Raw genomic sequence first — 24,331 nt, 5'->3', positions numbered from 1 at the left:
GCTGAGCAACTTCACATTGCATTGCACTTCATTTCTAATTTCAGAGTTAAGTAGTTAAGTCTGCATTTCTTTAATTAGACAAATTGAATGCACATAATTTTGGCAAATGAATTACATTGCTAACCAGTAGGAGTGTCACAACCAAAAATAGCATCAAGGCTGAATTATTAATCTAAAGTGTTTACCGTGAATGAAGATTATGCATTGTACAAATGTCTGTTGCTATACAGAGACATTACACACTAGTAAAACATATTTAACACTCTTATCTATCTTTATAGATGTCATAATCATAAGTCAAATGTCTGCTCCCTAAATTATTTAGTACTGCATTCATTGTGTAATTGTTTGTAAATGGCTCAGTGCTATTAAAAGCAATATATAGGCGGCATGTGTTATTACTATCACAATTATGGTGTTAGTGAAAAACAAACAGCCAGGCATATATATTGCATCACTGTTAATGTTTAACATGTCTATTTCCTGAACAGGGAGGGTTCTTGCACTGACTAGGTAACTAAACATGCATGACAATAAGGATGGTTTGTACATTGAGAATTTTCCACCAGTACTCCTCACTGGTCTTGTTTCCTGCCTTACTCTATAACCAATCTCTGCGTGGCTTCCACCTCACTACTGGGAATGAAATGGTGACAGGAGACACCTGGGCATAACATCATAGCAATGCCATCATTAGTCAGAATGATAAGACACGTCATAGAATAAAATGAAATGTAATAAAATGCCATCAAAATGAATACATTACACATCCCAGAACCCAGGGTGCATTACCTGAAAGCAATGGGATGAAAGCTATAGCATACAGCTATATAAAGCAGCGAGTTCAGCTGCTTCTGTAGCATTACGTACTGCAATGCAGCACCGTCTTCTTCACCTTGTCTTCAGGGGTGTTAAATCACAGAACACAGCCAAGCCTATGATTCATCTCAAACTGCCAAGTCTGTTGTATAGGCCTTCAATAAAGGGGGTTAAATGGGAGTAGGTACGTACCTGTCCCTACCGCCAACACGAAACTTAAGCATGTTCTAGCAGCCCTTAGCGTTGATGTGGGAGGCAGCTGATGTGGGGAAGGCACATGCTTGTGTCCTGGGCATAAAAGGATACAGCAGGGATAAATGGGAGGAAAGCAGGCCACTTTGTGTAAGCAATAAAGCTTATTTTACCACTCAGCTCCTATCTGCTTAACGGTCAATTTTAAGCATCACGGGACATATCAGCTTACTCACCCATGCCCTCTGTCAGGGATGTTAGTACAGTAGGTGCCTTATATTCACGAAGCTGGCTACTGAAGTAGGATTCTACAATGACTACAATGGTATATGCATGTATTCTAGTACTGCAGTTCACCTTTTGGGCTTTGAATAACCCACACTGCCTTAATATCATTGAAAATAATAATAATAATAATAATAATAATAATAATAGTAGTAATAATAATAATAATAATAATAATAATATAACACAATATATTGCAGCAGTAATGGAAAATGTTAAAGATTCTCTTTAAAGTGCTATATAATATGCTGTGCTATATAAATAAAGATAATAAAAATAGTTAAATAACATTCACTTAAAATAATGTTTAGTATCAGCACTGACTAGAAAACGATACAGTATGGCCCTCATTCCGAGTTGTTTGCTCGTTGCCGAGTTTCGCTATATTGTGATTAGTCGCTTACTGCGCATGCGCAAGGTTCGCAGAGCGCATGCGCTTAGTTATTTTACACAAAAGTTAGGTATTTTACTCACGGCATAACGAGGATTTTTCATCGTTCTGGTGATCGGAGTGTGATTGACAGGAAGTGGGTGTTTCTGGGCGGAAACTGGCCGTTTTATGGGTGTGTGCGGAAAAACGCTGCCGTTTCTGGGAAAAACGCGGGAGTGGCTGGAGAAACGGGGGAGTGTCTGGGCGAACGCTGGGTGTGTTTGTGACGTCAAACCAGGAACGAAACTGACTGAACTGATCGCAGTGGCAGAGTAAGTCCCGAGCTACTCAGAAACTGCAAAGGAATTTCTATTTGCAATTATGCGAATCTTTCGTTCGCAATTCTGCTAAGCTAAGATTCACGCCCAGTAGGCGGTGGCTTAGCGTGTGCAATGCTGCTAAAAGCAGCTAGCGAGCAAACAACTCGGAATGAGGGCCTATGTGTACATACAGTAGGTGTGCTCTATACTTTATCTCCAGCAGGGGGAACATTTCATTCACATATCTAGGTTCTAGTGACCTTAATCCTTTCATTAGAGGGTTTTGCTGTGATGACCTCAGCTGGCCCATCCCGCCCTAACCTAAAATCACTTGCTAAAAGCACGAAAATCCTCTAAATTAAACTATAGCATCCTTTATCCAGGATAAATCTCCTTACTACAAATAGTACAAATTACCTATTACTAGATGTGTACAACATTAGTTTTGTGATGTATTTAATGTACATGAGCAAGTATGGTGTACAGCAGCATCCCTTATACATACACAGTCACAGCATTATTACTAATCGGATACACCACCGGTGTACCATTTGTTAGCAACATGCATAGACCATGTATTTGTGATACCAATATATCACTCATATTATTTTGTACAAAATAGATATTGAGCATCCCTTATAGAAGAGCTAACAATCTAGAATAATTGTGGTATATTTATTTAATAATAGTTTTATATGTTGCACTGCACTTTGCAGAGAATATTTAGTCCATAACATCAGTCCATGCCCCAGTAGCACCAATTAACCTACCAGTATGTTTCTGTATTCTGTGAGAAAACCAGAGGACCCCATGGTACAGTATAAACCCATAAATAAACATATAATACATATTAGAGGAGAATGAGTGCTTATTTGGAGTTATCATTAAATCAGTTATGGTCCAATCGGATAATATGTATCATTTTGTAAGCTTTTTTTTTTAGTTTTGGGATGAATATGTAAACAGACCCACACCCCCACCCCCCTCTCCCCCACAGGTTATATATAGGATAAGGGTTATATTTGCAAAATTGGTCATTTGTGTCTATATAGATAACTTTAAATTATTTCTTTACTGAACTGAAAAAACTATTGTGGTTACCTCAGGAGTATTTACTAACATGGCCAATAATCATTCATTTTATTTTGATTGTAAGAATTTTGCTTAGAGTCGTTTTGGGGAGGCACGCCACAATATGTTGCAAATTGGCCAATATCACTGTTAATATTCCAATATGGGTAGCATTACAGCCACTAAAGTCTCTATAATCCCAAATACATATCACCGTCTATGTCACAGTGGTTTGTTTAAAAACATAAAATAACAGACCAGGCTGTGTCACTTTTGCTAACAGGAGTTAAAGGAAGCCATGTGAACATACTGGTTGAAGAGATACTTTTGTAACAAACATGCTGGAACACTGTAAAACATTGTTTAGTATAGAAATGTATAGTATAAAAAAGTCAAGCTGTATCATTCTTCAAACAGTAATGGGCCCTATACACTTAGGGTAGATGCTAGAATCAAGATGGAGAAAGGACTTATGACATCAGGGGGAGGGGCCACAACACCAGGGGGAGGAGCTAAGCCAGCGGGAAAGTTCTTCTACTATCCACGCCACCAACTACTCCCTTTAGTAACCAGGTGGCGAGCGAAGCGAGCCCACGAGGGTACATTTTAGTGATGTGCACCGGACATTTTTCGGGTTTTGTGTTTTGGTTTTGGATTCGGTTCCGCGGCCGTGTTTTGGATTCGGACGCGTTTTGGCAAAACCTCCCTGAAATTATTTTGTCGGATTCGGGTGTGTTTTGGATTTGGGTGGTTTTTTACAAAAAACCCTAAAAAACAGCTTAAATCATAGAATTTGGGGGTCATTTTGATCCCATAGTATTATTAACCTCAATAACCATAATTTACACAAATTTTCAGTCTATTCTGAACACCTCACACCTCACAATATTATTTTTAGTCCTAAAATTTGCACCAAGGTAACTGGATGGCTAAGCTAAGCGACCCAAGTGGCCGACACAAACACCTGGCCCATCTAGGAGTGGCACTGCAGTGTCAGACAGGATGGCACTTCAAAAAAATTGTCCCCAAACAGCACATGATGCAAAGAAAAAAAGAGGCGCACCAAGGTCACTGTGTGAGTAAGCTAAGCGACACAAGTGGCCGACACAAAGACCTGGCCCATCTAGGAGTGGCACTGCAGTGTCAGGCAGGATGGCACTTCAAAAAAATTGTCCCCAAACAGCACATGATGCAAAGAAAAAAAGAGGCGCACCAAGGTCGCTGTGTGACTAAGCTAAGCGACACAAGTGGCCGACACAAACACCTGGCCCATCTAGGAGTGGCACTGCAGTGTCAGGCAGGATGGCACTTCAAAAAAATTGTCCCCAAACAGCACATGATGCAAAGAAAAAAAGAGGCGCACCAAGGTCGCTGTGTGACTAAGCTAAGCGACACAAGTGGCCGACACAAACACCTGGCCAATCTAGGAGTGGCACTGCAGTGTCAGGCAGGATGGCACTTCAAAAAAATTGTCCCCAAACAGCACATGATGCAAAGAAAAAAAGAGGCGCACCAAGGTCGCTGTGTGACTAAGCTAAGCGTCACAAGTGGCCGACACAAACACCTGGCCCATCTAGGAGTGGCACTGCAGTGTCAGGCAGGATGGCACTTCAAAAAAATTGTCCCCAAACAGCACATGATGCAAAGAAAAATGAAAGAAAAAATAGGTGCAAGATGGAATTGTCCTTGGGCCCTCCCACCCACCCTTATGTTGTATAAACAGGACATGCACACTTTAACGAACCCATCATTTCAGTGACAGGGTCTGCCACACGACTGTGACTGAAATGATTGGTTGGTTTGGGCCCCCACCAAAAAAGAAGCAATCAATCTCTCCTTGCACAAACTGGCTCTACAGAGGCAAGATATCCACCTCATCATCATTCTCCGATTCCTCACCCCTTTCACTGTGTACATCCCCCTCCTCACAGATTATTAATTCGTCCCCACTGGAATCCACCATCTCAGATCCCTGTGTACTTTCTGGAGGCAATTGCTGCTGGTGAATGTCTCCACGGAGGAATTGATTATAATTCATTTTGATGAACATCATCTTCTCCACATTTTCTGGAAGTAACCTCGTACGCCGATTGCTGACAAGGGGAGCGGCTGCACTAAACACTCTTTCGGAGTACACACTGGAGGGAGGGCAACTTAGGTAGAATAAAGCCAGTTTGTGCAAGGGCCTCCAAATTGCCTCTTTTTCCTGCCAGTATACGTACGGACTGTCTGGCGTGCCTACTTCGATGCGGTCACTCATATAATCCTCCACCATTCTTTCAATGGTGAGAGAATCATATGCAGTGACAGTAGACGACATGTCAGTAATCGTTGGCAGGTCCTTCAGTCCGGACCAGGTGTCAGCACTCGCTCCAGACTGCCCTGCATCACCGCCAGCGGGTGGGCTCGGAATTCTTAGCCTTTTCCTCGCACCCCCAGTTGCGGGAGAATGTGAAGGAGGAGATGTTGATGGGTCACGTTCCGCTTGACTTGACAATTTTCTCACCAGCAGGTCTTTGAACCTCTGCAGACTTGTGTCTGCCGGAGAGAGAGATACAACGTAGGTTTTAAATCTAGGATCGAGCACGGTGGCCAAAATGTAGTGCTCTGATTTCAACAGATTGACCACCCGTGAATCCTGTATTAGCGAATTAAGGGCTCCATCCACAAGTCCCACATGCCTAGCGGAATCGCTCTGTTTTAGCTCCTCCTTCAATGTCTCCAGCTTCTTCTGCAAAAGCCTGATGAGGGGAATGACCTGACTCAGGCTGGCAGTGTCTGAACTGACTTCACGGGTGGCAAGTTCAAAGGGTTGCAGAACCTTGCACAACGTTGAAATCATTCTCCACTGCGCTTGAGTCAGGTGCATTCCCCCTCTTTTGCTTATATCGTGGGCAGATGTATAGGCTTGAATGGCCTTTTGCTGCTCCTCCATCCTCTGAAGCATATAGAGGGTTGAATTCCACCTCGTTACCACCTCTTGCTTCAGATGATGGCAGGGCAGGTTCAGGAATGTTTGGTGGTGCTCCAGTCTTCGGCACGCGGTGGCTGAATGCCGAAAGTGGCCCGCAATTCTTCGGGCCACCGACAGCATCTCTTGCACGCTTCTGTCGTTTTTTAAATAATTCTGCACCACCAAATTCAATGTATGTGCAAAACATGGGACGTGCTGGAATTTGCCTAGATGTAATGCACGCACAATATTGGTGGCGTTATCCGATGTCACAAATCCCCAGGAGAGTCCAATTGGGGTAAGTCATTCTGCGATGATGTTCCTCAGTTTCCGTAAGAGGTTGTCAGCTGTGTGCCTCTTATGGAAAGCGGTGATACAAAGCGTAGCCAGCCTAGGAACGAGTTGGCGTTTGCGAGATGCTGCTACTGGTGCCGCCGCTGCTGTTCTTGCTGCGGGAAGCAATACATCTACCCAGTGGGCTGTCACAGTCATATAGTCCTGAGTCTGCCCTGCTTCACTTGTCCACATGTCCGTGGTTAAGTGGACATTGGGTACAACTGCATTTTTTAGGACACTGGTGACTCTTTTTCTGAGGTCTGTGTACATTTTCGGTATCGCCTGCCTAGAGAAATGGAACCTAGATGGTATTTGGTACCGGGGACACAGTACCTCAATCAAGTCTCTAGTTGCCTCTGAATTAACGGTGGATACCGGAACCACGTTTCTCACCGCCCAGGCTGCCAAGGCCTGAGTTATCCGCTTTGCAGCAGGATGATTCCTGTGATATTTCATCTTCCTCGCAAAGGACTGTTGGACAGTCAATTGCTTACTGGAAGTAGTACAAGTGGTCTTCCGACTTCCCCTCTGGGATGACGATCGACTCCCAGCAGCAACAACAGCAGCGCCAGCAGCAGTAGGCGTTACACTCAAGGATGCATGGAGGAATCCCAGGCAGGAGAGGACTCGTCAGACTTGCCAGTGACATGGCCTGCAGGACTATTGGCTTTCCTGTGTAAGGTGGAAATTGACACGGAGGGAGTTGGTGGTGTGGTTTGCAGGAGCTTGGTTACAACAAGAGGAAGGGATTTACTGGTCAGTGGACTGCTTCCGCTGTCATCCAAAGTTTTTGAACTTGTCACTGACTTATGATGAATGCGCTGCAGGTGACGTATAAGGGAGGATGTTCCAAGGTGGTTAACGTCCTTACCCCTACTTATTACAGCTTGACAAAGGCAACACACGGCTTGACACCTGTTGTCCGCATTTGTGTTGAAATAATTCCACACCGAAGAGCTGATTTTTTTTGTATTTTGACCAGGCATGTCAATGGCCATATTCGTCCCACAGACAACAGGTGTCTCCCCGGGTGCCTGACTTAAACAAACCACCTCACCATCAGAATTCTCCTTGTCAATTTCCTCCCCAGCGCCAGCAACACCCATATCCTCATCCTGGTGTACTTCAACAGTGACATCTTCAATTTGACTATCAGGAACTGGACTGCGGGTGCACCTTCCAGCACTTGCAGGGGGCGTGCAAATGGTGGAAGGCGCAAGCTCTTCCCGTCTAGTGTTGGGAAGGTCAGGCATCGCAACCGACACAATTGGACTCTCCTTGGGGATTTGTGATTTAGAAGAACGCACAGTTCTTTGCTGTGCTTTTGCCAGCTTAAGTCTTTTCATTTTTCTAGCGAGAGGATGAGTGCTTCCATCCTCATGTGAATCTGAACCACTAGCCATGAACATAGGCCAGGGCCTCAGCCGTTCCTTGCCACTCCGTGTCGTAAATGGCATATTGGCAAGTTTACGCTTCTCATCAGACGCTTTCAATTTTGATTTTTGGGTCATTTTACTGAACTTTTGTTTTTGGGATTTTACATGCTCTCTACTATGACATTGGGCATCGGCCTTGGCAGACGACGTTGATGGCATTTCATCGTCTCGGCCATGACTAGTGGCAGCAGCTTCAGCACGAGGTGGAAGTGGATCTTGATCTTTCCCTATTTTAACCTCCACATTTTTGTTCTCCATTTTTTAATGTGTGGAATTATATGCCAGTATCAATAGCAATGGCCTACTACTATATATACTGCGCACAACTGAAATGCACCACAGGTATGGCTGGATAGTATACTTGACTACACAGAGGTAGGTACAGCAGTGGCCTACTGTACCGTAATGCTATATATTATATACTGGTGGTCAGCAAACTGTGCAAAACTGAAATGCACCACAGGTATGGATGGATAGTATACTTGACGACACAGAGGTAGGTACAGCAGTGGCCTACTGTACCGTAATGCTATATATTATATACTGGTGGTCAGCAAACTGTGCAAAACTGAAATGCACCACAGGTATGGATGGATAGTATACTTGACGACACAGAGGTAGGTACAGCAGTGGCCTACTGTATCGTAATGCTATATATTATATACTGGTGGTCAGCAAACTGTGCAAAACTGAAATGCACCACAGGTATGGATGGATAGTATACTTGACGACACAGAGGTAGGTACAGCAGTGGCCTACTGTACCGTAATGCTATATATTATATACTGGTGGTCAGCAAACTGTGCAAAACTGAAATGCACCACAGGTATGGATGGATAGTATACTTGACGACACAGAGGTAGGTACAGCAGTGGCCTACTGTACCGTACTGCTATATATTATATAGTGGTGGTCAGCAAACTGTGCAAAACTGAAATGCACCACAGGTATGGATGGATAGTATACTTGACGACACAGGGGTAGGTACAGCAGTGGCCTACTGTACCGTAATGCTATATATTATATACTGGTGGTCAGCAAACTGTGCAAAACTGAAATGCACCACAGGTATGGATGGATAGTATACATGACGACACAGAGGTAGGTACAGCAGTGGCCTACTGTACCGTACTGCTATATATTATATACTGGTGGTCAGCAAACTGTGCAAAACTGAAATGCACCACAGGTATGGATGGATAGTATACTTGACGACACAGAGGTAGGTACAGCAGTGGCCTTCTGTACCGTACTCCTATATATTATATAATGGTGGTCAGCAAAATTATGCACTGTACTCCTACTATATACTACAATGCAGCACAGATATGGAGTGTTTTTCAGGCAGACAACGTATACTGGTGGTCACTAGACAGCAAAACTCTGCACTGTACTCCTCCTACATAATACTGCTGGTCCCCAGTCCCCACAATAAAGCAGTGTGAGCACAGATATATGCAGCACACTGAGCACAGATATGGAGTGTTTTTCAGGCAGACAACGTATACTGGTGGTCACTGTCAGCAAAACTCTGCACTGTACTCCTCCTATATAATACAGCTGCTCCCCAGTCCCCACAATTAAGCAGTGTGAGCACAGATATATGCAGCACACTGAGCACAGATAAGGAGCGTTTTTTTCAGGCAGAGAACGGATAAAACTGGTGGTCACTGATCAGCAAAACTCTGCACTGTACTCCTCCTATATTAATAATACAGCTGCTCCCCAGTCCCCACAATTAAGATATAAGCAAGCACAAATATTTGCATCAACAATGAATAAACGGAGAGGACGCCAGCCACGTCCTTTCCCTAACATTTCCAATGCACGAGTGAAAATGGCGGCGACGCGCGGCTGCTTATATAGAATCTGAATCTCGCGAGAATCCGACAGCGGGACGATGACGTTCGGGCTCGCTCGGGTTAACCGAGCCATATGGGAGAATCCGAGTATGCCTCGGACCCGTGTAAAATGGGTGAAGTTCGGCGTGGTTCGGTTTCCGAGGAACCAAACCCGCTCATCACTAGTACATTTCGGGTACCATGGCTCCTCCCTCTGGTGATGTGGCTCCTCCCCCTGGTGACATCAAAGGTACCTTCTCCTACTTTGGTTTTAGACATAACCATACCCTTAGCAATGTCAGCAATTTGGAGGAAGAGCGATCTGAATGATGATCGATAACATACAAATTGACTTCCACTCAAAAATGATGGAAAACCAACGATAAACGACCGCGGGGACGCTCATCCTTCATCGTCGGTGCCTCCACACTTAACGATCTGAACAATATATCGTTCATTTCTAAACATATCGTTTATATCACCCATCAACATCGCTAAATGTGTAGGGACCATTAAGAGTATTGCAGCTATTGACAAATAAGCAATCTGAGCTATTGCACAGGTTGTCATCATGACTATGGGTGCCATTTAGAGCAGTAGTTGTGGAGTAACAATTAGCTTCACAGTATCCACCTGTTGGCCTCCTGGACACTGGTAATTTGACCACATTTGAAAACTTTGATTTGTGAAATGGAAGCAAATATTTCCACACTATTACAGTAAAATAACATTCTCACTCTACACCAGGGTTAAAGTAGTACAGAAATGTGACACAATGCCACTTCAGGTACAGGAACTGTGTTCCGTGACTCTCCTGACCTCTCCAGTGGTTAATCACTGCTACAGTAGTGGCTAGTTACCCTTCATATTAACAGTGTTTTAATGTCACTGGGACATTGCCTTGTCATGTGACCACTCCATTCACATGGTACAGAGAGCACAAGCGAGGAGGTAAAGCATGAGGGGCACAGGTCAGCGAGGAAGGCAGCATATGCAGCATGGACTAGGTAGAATGTTGGATAGGGGAGCACAGGCTGGTGCTGAAAGAGCATGTAGGGCAAAGTCTGGTGAGAAATGGGGCATTTAGGGCATGGGATGGTAAAGATGTAGTATTTACATTACTGAGGAGGAAGGCATGTAGGTCACAGGCTAGTGTGGACAGGGGTTATGTTGACCACAGGCTGCTGATGTGGGTGACATATTACAATATGGGGACAAAACAGTGGTGCAATGATTTGCGTGCTGTCTCACATAACTGAAGTCCTTTATTCAATTCCCGTTATGGCCGTAACTGTATAGAGATTGTATATTTTCCCCATATTTGCATGGGTTTCCTCCTGGTAATCCAGCTTTCTCCTACACTCCAAACATATTGGTAGGTTAATTGGCCTCTGGCAAAAAATGAACACCAGTGTATATGTATGTGTGTGTGCACATGATAGGAAACATGGGGCTTGATTCAGTGTAGTAAGCAATAAATAACTGGTAATAAATAAATAATACTGTACTGTACAATACACGTGCCGGTCTTCCACTGTGAGCTCTCTCATAGTTCCTTAAAGCCACAGTGCCGTTTGGAGGTGGGCCAGGGAGGACCAGCATTCCAGAAAACGGGGGTGTCACCAAGGCCAGAGTCTGCGTCTTCCAATGCAGATTTCCTGGCCTCAGCTATGGAGCCAATGTGATGGCCAATCTCAGGAACCACAGGCTCAGAGTGATCCGATGTGTCTTAAGATGCAGCAGTGGTCAAAGAGGCGTCTATTTACACAAGATGCCTCAAGAGGCATTAGCATATTTTCACATCACTGCTGTTACCAAAGACACAGCAGCAATGTCAACTGCGTCCATCTCTGGATCAGGCCCTCAGAGTGTCAGCTCCTCTGAGGCAGGGACTGATGTGAATGGCTAAATATTCGGGTTACAGTCGTTAGGTCGACACAACTTAAGTCGACACTCATTAGGTCGACCACTGAAGGTTGACAATGGCATTAGGTCGACATGCATTAGGTCGACGGGTCAAAAGGTCGACATGAGTTTTTCAAATTTTTTAGATTTTTTTTCATACTTACCGATCCACGTGGACTACGATTGGAACGGTAATCTGCCTGCGAAGCGGGCCATGCGAGGGGACACGGTGCACTTATTTGGGTTCCCCGTCACTTTACGGAGAAAACAACACCAAAAACAGTCAAAAACCTCATGTCGACCTTTTGACCTGTCGACCTACTACATGTCGACCTAACACCCATGTCGACCTAATGGCACTGTCGACCTTCAGTGGTTGACCTAATATGTGTCAACCTAAGTTGGGTCGACCCAACGACCCATTCCCAAATATTCTGTGTAAAGCGATGAAGAATATGTGTTACTAAATAAATGTTATACAGTAATGGTGTGGTGATAACAGATAAGATCATGTGTACCATATTTATAACAGCATCATTGGTGGAGAGGAAAATAAGAATTTGCTTACCGATAATTCTATTTCTCGTAGTCCGTAGTGGATGCTGGGGACTCCGTCAGGACCATGGGGAATAGCGGCTCAGCAGGAGACAGGGCACAAAATTAAAAGTTTGACCACTAGGTGGTGTGCACTGGCTCCTCCCCCTATGACCCTCCTCCAAGCCTCAGTTAGGATACTGTGCCCGGACGAGCGTACACAATAAGGAAGGATTTTGAATCCCGGGTAAGACTCATACCAGCCACACCAATCACACTGTACAACTTGAGATCTGAACCCAGTTAACAGCATGATAACAGAGGAGCCTCTGAAAAGATGGCTTCCAACAATAATAACCCGATTTTTGTAACAATAACTATGTACAAGTATTGCAGACAATCCGCACTTGGGATGGGCGCCCAGCATCCACTACGGACTACGAGAAATAGAATTATCGGTAAGCAAATTCTTATTTTCTCTGACGTCCTAAGTGGATGCTGGGGACTCCGTCAGGACCATGGGGATTATACCAAAGCTCCCAAACGGGCGGGAGAGTGCGGATGACTCTGCAGCACCGAATGAGAGAACTCCAGGTCCTCCTTAGCCAGGGTATCAAATTTGTAGAATTTTACAAACGTGTTCTCCCCTGACCACGTAGCTGCTCGGCAGCGTTGTAATGCCGAGACCCCTCGGGCAGCCGCCCAAGGTGAGCCCACCTTCCTTGTGGAGTGGGCATTTACAGATTTTGGCTGTGGCAGGCCTGCCACAGAATGCGCAAGTTGAATTGTGCTACAAATCCAACGAGCAATCGTCTGCTTAGACGCAGGAACACCCAGCTTGTTGGGTGCATACAGTATAAACAGCGAGTCAGACTTTCTGACTCCAGCCGTCCTTGAAATATATATATATATTTTTAAGGCTCTGACAACGTCGAACAACTTGGAGTCCTCCAAGTCGCTAGAAGCCGCAGGCACCACAATAGGTTGGTTCAGGTGAAACGCTGATACCACCTTAGGGAGAAACTGAGGACGCGTCCGCAGTTCTGCCCTGTCCCAATGGAAAATCAGATATGGCTTTTGTACGAAAAAGCCGCCAATTCTGACACTCTCCTGGCCGAAGCCAGGGCCAGTAGCATGGTCACTTTCCATGTAAGATATTTCAAATCCACCGATTTGAGTGGCTCAAACCAATGGGATTTGAGGAATCCCAAAACTACATTGAGATCCCACAGTGCCACTGGAGGCACAACCGGGGCTGTATATGTAGTACTCCTTTGACAAAAGCTTGGACTTCAGGAACTGAAGCCAATTCTTTCTGGAAGAAAATCGACAGGGCCGAAATTTGAACCTTAATGGACCCCAATTTGAGGCCCATAGACAATCCTGTTTGCAGGAAATGTAGGAATCGACCCAGTTGAAATTCCTCCGTCGGAGCCCTCTCCTTCAGGATCCGGCGTTCAACCGCCATGCCGTCAAACGCAGCCGCGGTAAGTCTAGAGGTAGAGTGCACGGATCCTCCGTGCGCATCTCTTGAAGTTCCGGGTACCAAGTCTTTCTTGGCAAATCCGGAGCCACGAGTATCGTTCTTACTCCCCTTTGCCTTAAAATTCTCAGTACCTTGGGTATGAGAGGCAGAGGGGGGAACACATACATTGACTGGTACACCCATGGTGTTACCAACGCGTCCACAGCTATTGCCTGAGGGTCTCTTGACCTGGCGCAATACCTGTCCAGTTTTTTGTTGAGGCGGGACGCCATCATGTCCACCTTTGGTTTTTCCCAACGGTTCACAATCATGTGGAAGACTTCTGGATGAAGTCCCCACTCTCCCGGGTGGTGATCGTGTCTGCTGAGGAAGTCTGCTTCCCAGTTGTCCACTCCCGGAATGAACACTGCTGACAGTGCTATCACATGATTTTCTGCCCAGTGAAAAATCCTTGCAGCTTCTGCCATTGCCTTCCTGCTTCTTGTGTCGCCCTGTCTGTTTACGTGGGCGACTGCCGTGGTGTTGCCCTACTGGATCAACACCGGCTGACCCTGAAGCAGAGGTCTTGCCAGGCTTAGAGCATTGTAAATTGCCCTTAGCGCCAGTATATTTATGTGAAGTGAAGTCTCCAGGCTTGACCACACTCCCTGGAAATTTCTTCCCTGTGTGACTGCTCCCCAGCCTCTCAGGCTGGCATTCGTGGTCACCAGGACCCAGTCCTGAATGCCGAATCTGCGGCCCTCCAAAAAGGTGAGCACTCTGCAACCACCACAGAAGAGACCCCCTTGTCCTTGGAGACGGGGCTATCCGCTGATGCATCTGAAGATGCGATCCGGACCATTTGTCCAGCAGATCCCACTGAAAGGTTCTTGCGTGGAATCTGCCGAATGGAATCGCTTCGTAAGAAGCCACCATTTACCCAGGACTCTTGTGCATTGATGCACTGACACTTTTCCTGGTTTTAGGAGGTTCCTGACTAGCTCGGATAACTCCCTGGCTTTCTCCTCCGGGAGAAAAACCTTTTTCTGAACTGTGTCCAGAATCATCCCTAGGAACAGCAGACGTGTCGTCGGGCTCAGCTGGGATTTTGGAAAATTTAGAATCCACCCGTGCTGTTGCAGCACTACTTGGGTTAGTGCTACACCGGCCTCTAACTGTTCTCTGGATCTTGCCCTTATCAGGAGATCGTCCAAGTAAGGGATAATTAAGACGCCTTTTCTTCGAAGAAGAATCATCATTTCGGCCATTACCTTGGTAAAGACCCGGGGTGCCGTGGACAATCCAAACGGCAACGTCTGAAACTGATAGTGACAGTTTTGTACCACGAACCTGAGGTACCCTTGGTTTGAAGGGCAAATTGGGACATGGAGGTAAGCATCCTTGATGTCCAAGGACACCATAAAGTCCCCTTCTTCCAGATTCGCTATCACTGCTCTGAGTGATTTCATCTTGAACTTGAACCTTTGTATGTAAGTGTTCAAAAGATTTCAGACTTAGAATAGGTCTCACCGAGCCGTCCGGCTTCGGTACCACAAACAGCGTGGAATAATACCCCTTTCCTTGTTGTAGTAGGGGTACCTTGACTATTACTTGCTGGGAATACAGCTTGTGAATAGCTTCCAACACCGTCTCCTGTCGGAGGGAGATGTTGGTAAAGCAGACTTCAGGAATCTGCGAGGAAGAGACGTCTCGAATTCCAATCTGTACCCCTGTGATACTACCTGCAGGATCCAGGGGTCGACTTGCGAGTGAGCCCACTGCGCGCTGAAATTCTTGAGACGACCCCCCCACCGGACCTGAGTCCGCTTGTAAGGCCCCAGCGACATGCTGAGGACTTTTCAGAAGCGGGGGAGTGCTTCTGCTCCTGGGAAGGAGCTGCTTGCTGCAGTCTCTTACCCTTTCCTTTGCCTCAGGCAGATATGAATGGCCTTTTGGCCGCTTGTTCTTATGAGAACGAAAGGACTGAGGCTGAAAAGACGGTGTCTTTTTCTGTTGGGAGGTGACCTGAGGTAAAAAAGGTGGATTTTCCGGCTGTTGCCGTGGCCACCAAGTCCGATAGACCGACCCCAAATAATTCCTCCCCTTTATACGGCAAACTTCCATATGCCGCTTGGAATCCGCATCACCTGACTACTGTCGCGTCCATAAACTTCTTCTGGCAGAAATGGACAGCGCACTTACCCTTGATGCCAGAGTGCAAATATCCCTCTGTGCATCTCGCATATAAAGAAAATGCATCCTTTAAATGCTCTATAGTCAATAAAATATTGTCGCTATTCAGGGTATCAATATTTCCAGTCAGAGATTCCGACCAAACCCCCCCAGCACTGCACATCCATGCTGGGGCGATTGCTGGTCGCAGTATAACATCAGTATGTGTGTATATACTTTTTAGAGTATTTTCCAGCCTCCTATCAGCTGGATCTTTGAGGGCGGCCGTATCAGGAGACGGTAACGCCACTTGTTTTGATAAGCGTGTGAGCGCCTTATCTACCCTAGAGGGTGTTTCCCAGCGCGCCCTAACCTCTGGCGGGAAAGGGTATAATGCCAATAACTTCTCTGAAATTAGCAACTTCCTATCGGGGGTAACCCACGCTTCATCACACACTTCAATCAATTCATCTGATTCAGGAAAAACTACAGGTAGTTTTTTCACACCCCACATAATACCCATTTTTGTGGTACTTGTAGTATCAGAAATATGTAACGCCTCCTTCATTGCCGTGATTATGTAACGTGTGGCCCTACTGGAAAATACGTTTGTTTCTTCACCGTCGACACTGGAGTCAGTGTCCGTGTCTGTGTCTGTCGACCGACTGAGGTAATGGGCGTTTTAAAGCCCCTGACGGTGTTTGAGATGCCTGGACAGGTACTAATTGGTTTGCCGGCCGTCTCATATCGTCAACCAACCTTGTAGCGTGTTGACACTATCACGTAATTCCATAAATAAAGCCATCCATTCCGGTGTCGACTCCCTAGGGGGTGACATCCCATTACAGGCAATTGCTCCGCCTCCACACCAACATCGTCCTCATACCTGTCGACACACACGTACCGACACACAGCACACACACAGGGAATGCTCTGATAGAGGACAGGACCCCACTAGCCCTTTGGGGAGACAGAGGGAGAGTTTGCCAGCACACACCAAAGCGCTATAATTATACAGGGACAACCTTATAGTAAGTGTTTTCCCTTATAGCAGCTTAATATATAATAATATCGCCAAAAAATGCCCCCCCTCTCTGTTTTAACCCTGTTTCTGTAGTGCAGTGCAGGGGAGAGCCTGGGAGCCTTCCCACCAGCGGATCTGTGTGGGAAAAATGGCGCTGTGTGCTGAGGAGATAGGCCCCGCCCCCTTCACGGCGGGCTCTTCTCCCGGTTTTTTCTGTAATCCTGGCAGGGGTTAAATACATCCATATAGCCCAGGGGCTATATGTGATGTATTTTTAGCCAGTAAAGGTAATTACATTGCTGCCCAGGGCGCCCCCCCCCAGCGCCCTGCACCCTCAGTGACCGCGGTGTGAAGTGTGCTGAGAGCAATGGCGCACAGCTGCAGTGCTGTGCGCTACCTTAAGAAGACTGGGAAGTCTTCAGCCGCCGATTTCTGGACCTCTTCTCTCTTCAGCATGTAAGGGGGCCGGCGGCGCGGCTCCGGTGACCCATCCAGGCTGTACCTGTGATCGTCCCTCTGGAGCTAGTGTCCAGTAGCCTAAGAAGCCAATCCATCCTGCACGCAGGTGAGTTCGCTTCTTCTCCCCTTAGTCCCGCGTTGCAGTGAGCCTGTTGCCAGCAGGACTCACTGAAAATAAAAAACCTAACAAACTTTTATTCTAAGCAGCTCTTTAGGAGAGCCACCTAGATTGCACCCTTCTCGGCCGGGCACAAAAATCTAACTGAGGCTTGGAGGAGGGTCATAGGGGGAGGAGCCAGTGCACACCACCTAGTGGTCAAACTTTTAATTTTGTGCCCTGTCTCCTGCGGAGCCGCTATTCCCCATGGTCCTGACGGAGTCCCCAGCATCCACTTAGGACGTCAGAGAAAGACAGTTTTATATTTTCAAAAACACTGGAAATGTATCTGTATTATTATAAAAGACCTGCTCTGGCCATGAAGATAGTGTGTTCTTGTGATACTTAATAGTTGTTTTTAATACTCAAATACATGTCCAACAGCTGTAGTTAGACCCTAAAGTGACTACCTGAAAAGTAACAGGAGCATTAGTTATGATCAGTACTGCTCATCATAGGTATTCTGTGCTAAACTGTATCTACTACTAAACCACAGCTCTGTACCAGAGACTGATATCGGTGTAACAGCAAACAGAAAACAGCATATATGCGGATTAGTGTAAGGTTTGTCCCTTCATTGTACTGTACAGTACTCCACCCTCCCCCGTCTCTTTCTCTTAGGGTTGCACTCACATCAGGACCAGCCTAAGTGTATTTTTTGGAACAGGCTGCAGAAGATAAGGTGTTTCCCGGATTCCAGAGACTGAGAAGAAACATCTGGAGTTAATAACAGCTCCAAGAATGCGCACCCCCTCCAGACACACAATACCAGGATCTGTAGCCCCTCAATATCCATGGAAGGGGCTCAAAGACTACAGGAATTTAGAGGTGGGGGAAGAATATACTAATTTAACACTTTACCTACCACAAATAATATTTGGAATTAACATTGTTATAAACAAGTATACTTCGTGGAAGAGGCACAGGCCAGATCACTATGTATGGAAGAGACACAGACTTGTATACTATGTGTGGAAGGGGCACAGATTGGTGTAATACGTATGGAAGGAGCACAGGCTGATATACAATGTGTGAATAGGACACACGCTGGAGCAGTATGTGAAGGTAGCACAGATTGGTGCAGAATGTGAAGACGACACAGGCTTACAATCTGTCAGAGCGGTTTTCATGGCTTCAGTGCCCATTAGAAAAACTTGAGTATAGGGTATTATGCACCTATATTGTACCTATAGTGTACATTACATGCACCATATTGTCCATTTTACCAATAATGGGGCTGATCAGAGTGAGTGCTACAGCAGCTTGGGCAGTTATCTTACATGAACTTCCAGAGAAGACAAATGTCTATGCACCTATGCAGACTTGCACAAACTCTGGGAAAGGGGATAGAAAGGGCCTATCTAACTGTGTACAGTAAGAGCATGTTGGTTTAATTGTGAATGCACACTGGCAACCAACAGAATCTAATATGTCTGAGAATGGCGCATTATTTGCATGTGTTCAGTGGCAGGAGTGACAGTATGATGATGATGATGAGAATGACTGCTGCCAGCACTTCTGATTGGCTTATTGTGAATGCATTGACACTGATAAGTGATTTTCCTTGTTGCTCAGGCACATATTTGTATTATTATTATTATTATTATTATTATTATTATCATTATTACTGTATTATGCTCTTGTGTGCTTTTTTGACCCTTTTACTCCAAACACAAAATCGAGAACTGTTTCTGCTATATTACAGAATGTAGTCTTAAGTTTCATTGATGCTTCATAATAAACGCATTTTCTCAAGCAAAACAAATGGTTAAAAAAAGTATGTAGGACACTATCGATAAATCTCCCCTTATCTACCAAACACTACCTGTTGCCCCTGACACAACTAAACACCAATCTAAGCTTATTTGTTACATTACGTAAGCTGCCCCCTGGCCACTGATTAACTGATTATGGTGTGGAATATATGGAGGGAATGGTTTGGCCTCCCCCTCTGCAGTAAAACATTTCAGGTACGTTATATAGTGATTTCCTGGATATTGGGGGAATCAAATTAACCGCAGAGTTTGCCGCATAGGGAATAGCTCCGGTTTCAATGCAACAGCTATTCAATAAAACATTTTTTTGCCCTTGCGGTAAACACAGGGTTGAAATTAGCAAAGTCATACATTCCATGTAAAATGTAGAATGTATGGGCTTCCCGCACACCCCCAGAAGGTGCCTTTTCTAGCAGACTTTTCCTCACAGTTCCTGAGGCTGTGAGGAAATGTTCTCCCTCAGGGCATAAGCCCAAGTTAAACCCAACTATTTAAATTGGGCAGCACACAAAACTAGCCACAGCTAATTGGATTCTACCTTATAGTGTATGTCTGTAAAAACATGCAAACTTTAGTAACAATTCCTGATATGATAGCATTTCATCCCACATCTGCAATAAACAGGAACATCAAATTACTACCTCTCAGCACGGAGGTCTTGGGTTCGATTACATCTATGGCCCTAACTGTGTGGAGTTTGTATATTCTCCCTGTACTTCTCTCTCTCTCTCTCTCTCTCTCTGTGCAAGAATAGCAGTAATAAATAATGCCGCAGGCATAATTTATACATGACTACATGCTAATCAATAATCTTAGAAGGCACCATGTAAGTAAACATATGTTACATTCAGTGCAAAGATGAGTACACACTAGGCCGAAGAATCGTCCGTCTCTCCAGTCCTTTGAATGATCTGACAATCGGTAAATGCATACACATTTACCGATCATCGGCCTGATGTGTTGTGCCTGACGTCACAACTGGGTGGCCATTTATATGTGCCCCCCCAGTTGTGTTGTCAGTCACCCCTGGCCTCTGCAGCAAGTGTACGGGCACACAGCACAGTGCACCAATATATCTGTAGAGAAATTGGCCATCGGCTGTGCTTCACTGCCGACGCGATATGTCTGTGTATGATGACATTCACAGACATATCAGGGGTACACAACCACAGACACGCACACGATATATTGGCTGTCCAATTGAACGGCCAATATATCGGCCAGTGTGTAGCCAGCATAGGATACAGTTGTATTGTTATCCTAAATTCACATTCTCACATGGCATGAAAATATCCATCTTCTGGGCAAGTATAGTAATGCGTTTTAATAAGAGTGCAATATATACATGCAATCACATTATTTTTTAACTCAATGGAGTGACAAAGGTATCTTGACAGAACACACAAGTAGACAGCATGCCAGACACATTCTGTTCTCCATTTCTGTGTTCTTATCTTATCACTAAGGTAAAAACAGCACAGGGTCAGGGGGTTATACAAAGTATATTTATTGCTGGGATTAGACAGGGACACACACACAAACAAACAAACAAACAGGGACATAATGACTCATTCACTCCCCATCACACCTATTTTCACCCAGACACCTATTTTAGCAGAGCACAAAAATGTTCTACAGTACTTCCACATAATATAAACCAGAATTTGGTTAGAGTCCCTGAAAACTAAACACATGAAAGTTGCTGTAGGACCTAAACAAAATTAATTAACAGGGAATTTTCTAAATGATAAACATTTATTTACGTAGTAATGCAATAGTCATATCTGTTAGCACAATACAACTGGGGAGATTACAGTCATATGCAACTGCCACAAATAGTATTGTCCTTCTCTAAAAGTGGTATGAAGGGTAAAAGTGTGGGTAAGGGCTGTAACACACTGGCCGGTTTCTCCCGGAAGGCAAAAAAACGGACAAACTTTGTCCGGCTTTTTGTCATCCGGGAGAAACCGGCAGAGTCGCTCACACAGGACGGCTTTGAGCCGTGTGTGATGCTGTGCGCATGCGCAGCATCAGACACGGCTTGAGAAAAAAACGTTGTGTGTGAAAGCTCCCCTTCACACACACGGTTTACTGGCTGCAAAGACGGCACGGCGCCGGACCTTCCAGTGGATAGTTCCGGCTGCAACCCGGCAACCGTGCCGGGACCGTGCCGTGTGTAAGGACACATTGTGATCAATGTGTCTTTGCATCACGGCATCGGTTAAAAGCCGGCCAGGTTTTTTCCGTGCGGCGCCAGCTGGCTAGTGTGTTACAGCCCTAAGGGTTAGACACAACAAAACTACTTCTGCAAAAAGACCTGATTTTCTATCAACTCTGATGTTGTAAAGATTGGGCCTCATACTATATTGAAATTGGTTGAATGTTGCACCTAAAGCTGGGCATACACTATACAACTATCTGGCATATCATCTGCCAGATATGGTGGGTTGGAATGAAAATCTGGAAACAGATAGAAGCAAATGACAATCAATTTGCTCAAAACCACTGGAAAATTTACAAAACCTGTCGTTCAGACAAATTGGCTAAAACACGGCTATAACCAATTTGTATGAACAACAAATTTTGTCAATTTTCCAGTGTTTGGGAGCAAATGGTCGATTGAAGGGTTCTGAACTTCCACTGGCATTAATGTAAGCACAAAACCTGTACGGCAGAAGCTTAACGGCTTTCCTTGGCCTAGCAACTGTAAGCAAGCCTCAAATCACCAAGTCCAATGCCAAGCATCAGATGGAGTGGTGTAAAGCACACCGACACTGGACTATGGAGCAGTGGAAACTGTGTGTTCTGTGGAGCAATAAATCATGCTTCTTTGTTTGGCAGTTAGATGGGCGAGTCTGGGTTTGGCAGATGCCGGGAGAACGACAGCTGCCTGACTGCATTATGCCAACTGTGAAGTTTGGTGGAGGAGGGATAATGGTATGGGGCTGTTCAGGGTTTGGGCTAGGCCGCCTATCTCCAGTGAAGGGCAATCTTAATTGTAAAGCACAACGGAATTTGCTGCACTATATAAGAAACTGTTAATAAATAAATAATTCAGCATACCAAGTAATTTTGGACAATGCTATACTTCCAACTTTGTGGCAACAGTTTGGGGAAGGCTCTTTTCTATTCCAACATGACTGTGCCCCAGTGCACAAAGTAAGCACTATAAAGACATGGTTTGAGCAGTTCGGTGTGGAAGAACTTAACTGGCACAGAGCCCTGACCTCAACCTTATTGAGCACCTTTGGGATGAACTGGAACAGAGATTGCGGGCCAGGCCTTCTCGTCCAACATCAGTGCATGACTTCATAAATGCTCTACAGAATGAATGGGCACAAATTCCCACAGAAACACTCCAAAATCTTGTGGAAATCCTTCCAATAAGAGTGGAAGCTGCTATAACTGCAAAAGGGCGGACCAACTCCATATTAAAGTATATGTATTTGAATACAATGTATTTACAATGCCTGTTGGTGTAATGGTCAGGCATCCAAATAATTTTGTCCATAGAGTATATATAGAAATTGCACCTATAAAGAAGTAATATTTGGAGGCAGCCTCATGGGATGAAGCAGGGCTCTTAACACACGAGATGAAACACAGGAAAAGTCTAGGAATACAATACTGGAGCAGAGGGGGTCACACAATAATATATTGAGATGCAGAATGAAGGAAGTCTTTTTGTGGTAAGGGGAAGGATATGAAAGGTGAAAGACACAAAAAGCTGCTTAACTGTGGAATGCCAGTTAAAGGGGGTTACTTGAATCTAGCCAATGTAGACTATTATCAGGGAGTAGATAAGTGGTAGTGAACACCTGCACAAGCAAGGGACACAATTTGGAGCTGTTGAGCAGATGGATGTGACAGAATCTGGTGTTGGACTGAATGTGTAGAGCCATTAAACTAAAGTCAGGATCCGGCTGGATATAGGATAGAATTGTAAAGATTAGAATGATGTTTTAGTCAGATTTAGTAGCATATCTCCTTAAGAGCAGAGTGCAGAAAGAGAAAGACAAACTGTTTATACTGGATGCGCATTGCTGTTATACTGCTGTGTGCGTAGTCCCAAAATTGCCTTCATGCCCAGTTATAAGCCAACAGAAATGGATCTGATCATTATCTGACAAATAAGCAAATGCAATTTTGGTTTTATATGGTGACCTATATTGATTGCCTGTATTTGTCATTGAAAGAAATACAGCTATATGATGGTCAGCTCTTGTCCACCTGGGCCACGTATGTGCCAGCTCACCCTAAATGGCACTACTGCATGAGTTGCATTATTCCATCTCCAGAAGAGGAGGTTATACAGTGGAAAGAAATGTAAACTCAAAGGTCAGATAGCCTAAGAGGTTATACTTATTAGCATATTAGAGACGTATGACTGACTGACTGAATGAATAAATAAATCAATCATATTACTTTTTTACCAGTCAACATTATAGTCCCAGTGACCACACAATCATTGTGTCAAATGTGCTGATAACCTAGATTTAATGAAGGCCTTCAATGAAAATGGTTTTTAATATTGCATGATCAATTCTCATTCACTTAAACAGACCTTGATTTTGCAGGATGAAGACAATTTGGTAAGAAAAAAGACTAAATTGGCCAGTAGCATCTGCATGCAACCTGCTTGAAGGGGCAGCAGCATCAAGGTGCCATCTCCTTATTTATGCAATGTGCAGGCAATTGAATGTGAGAGTACATTGTCTGTTTTTATCTTTGTATAATTACTTTATAGTGAACTCTTTACACCTGGCAAGCAGACAAAATTGGTCCTTGGGGTTCTTTCTCCTCTCCCTAACATCTTTCTACCTATAAATAAATGTGGCAATAATATAGAGTACAGTACAATACAGTGCTGCAGATGGAGGTGGGATGTGGGAGGAATTTCTAGCACATGTGGAAAAAAGTTTTTATCTCCTGTTTGTAAAGGGCACTGCAACAACATATACATATACTTTTATGTGAATGTATATCTTTTTACTTCCATTAGATCTTAGCGGAAAAGCTTTGTAAAAATCAGGTTAGTTGCCATTAAAAATAAGTTAGTTGTACTGCAACACAGGACATATTTTAATGTTAGTGAAGCAATGAAAGTGGAGATAACCTATTTTCTTTTACTGTAAGAGACTCCAATGCTACTAGAATAATGACAGCACGAGTGACATCTTTCCATGTTAAGTAATAGGCCCTACACACTGGCCGATT

At 44.7% G+C, this 24,331-nt stretch overlaps 1 protein-coding gene across 14 annotated transcripts in view; it reads right to left on the bottom strand.

Annotated features, from left to right (window-relative positions):
- PLEKHA6 (pleckstrin homology domain containing A6) overlaps positions 1-24,331 on the bottom strand; it is a 296,849-nt gene that overhangs the window by 112,905 nt on the left and 159,613 nt on the right. For 10 of the 14 annotated variants that reach the window (XM_063955245.1, XM_063955242.1, XM_063955243.1 and 7 more), the window contains exon 2: positions 1,012-1,107. The exons of the other annotated variants lie outside the window; for them this stretch is intronic. In XM_063955245.1, the coding sequence (XP_063811315.1) occupies positions 1,012-1,043 (32 nt within the window). In that variant the 5' untranslated portion in view covers positions 1,044-1,107. The remainder of the gene's footprint in view (positions 1-1,011; positions 1,108-24,331) is intronic. 14 annotated transcript variants of the gene reach the window in all.

This window comes from Pseudophryne corroboree, chromosome 2 (assembly GCF_028390025.1).
Source record: "Pseudophryne corroboree isolate aPseCor3 chromosome 2, aPseCor3.hap2, whole genome shotgun sequence".
Lineage (NCBI taxonomy): Eukaryota > Metazoa > Chordata > Amphibia > Anura > Myobatrachidae > Pseudophryne > Pseudophryne corroboree.
Note: the sequence above shows the minus strand (reverse complement) of the source record. Positions and strands in the feature narration are given on the sequence as shown.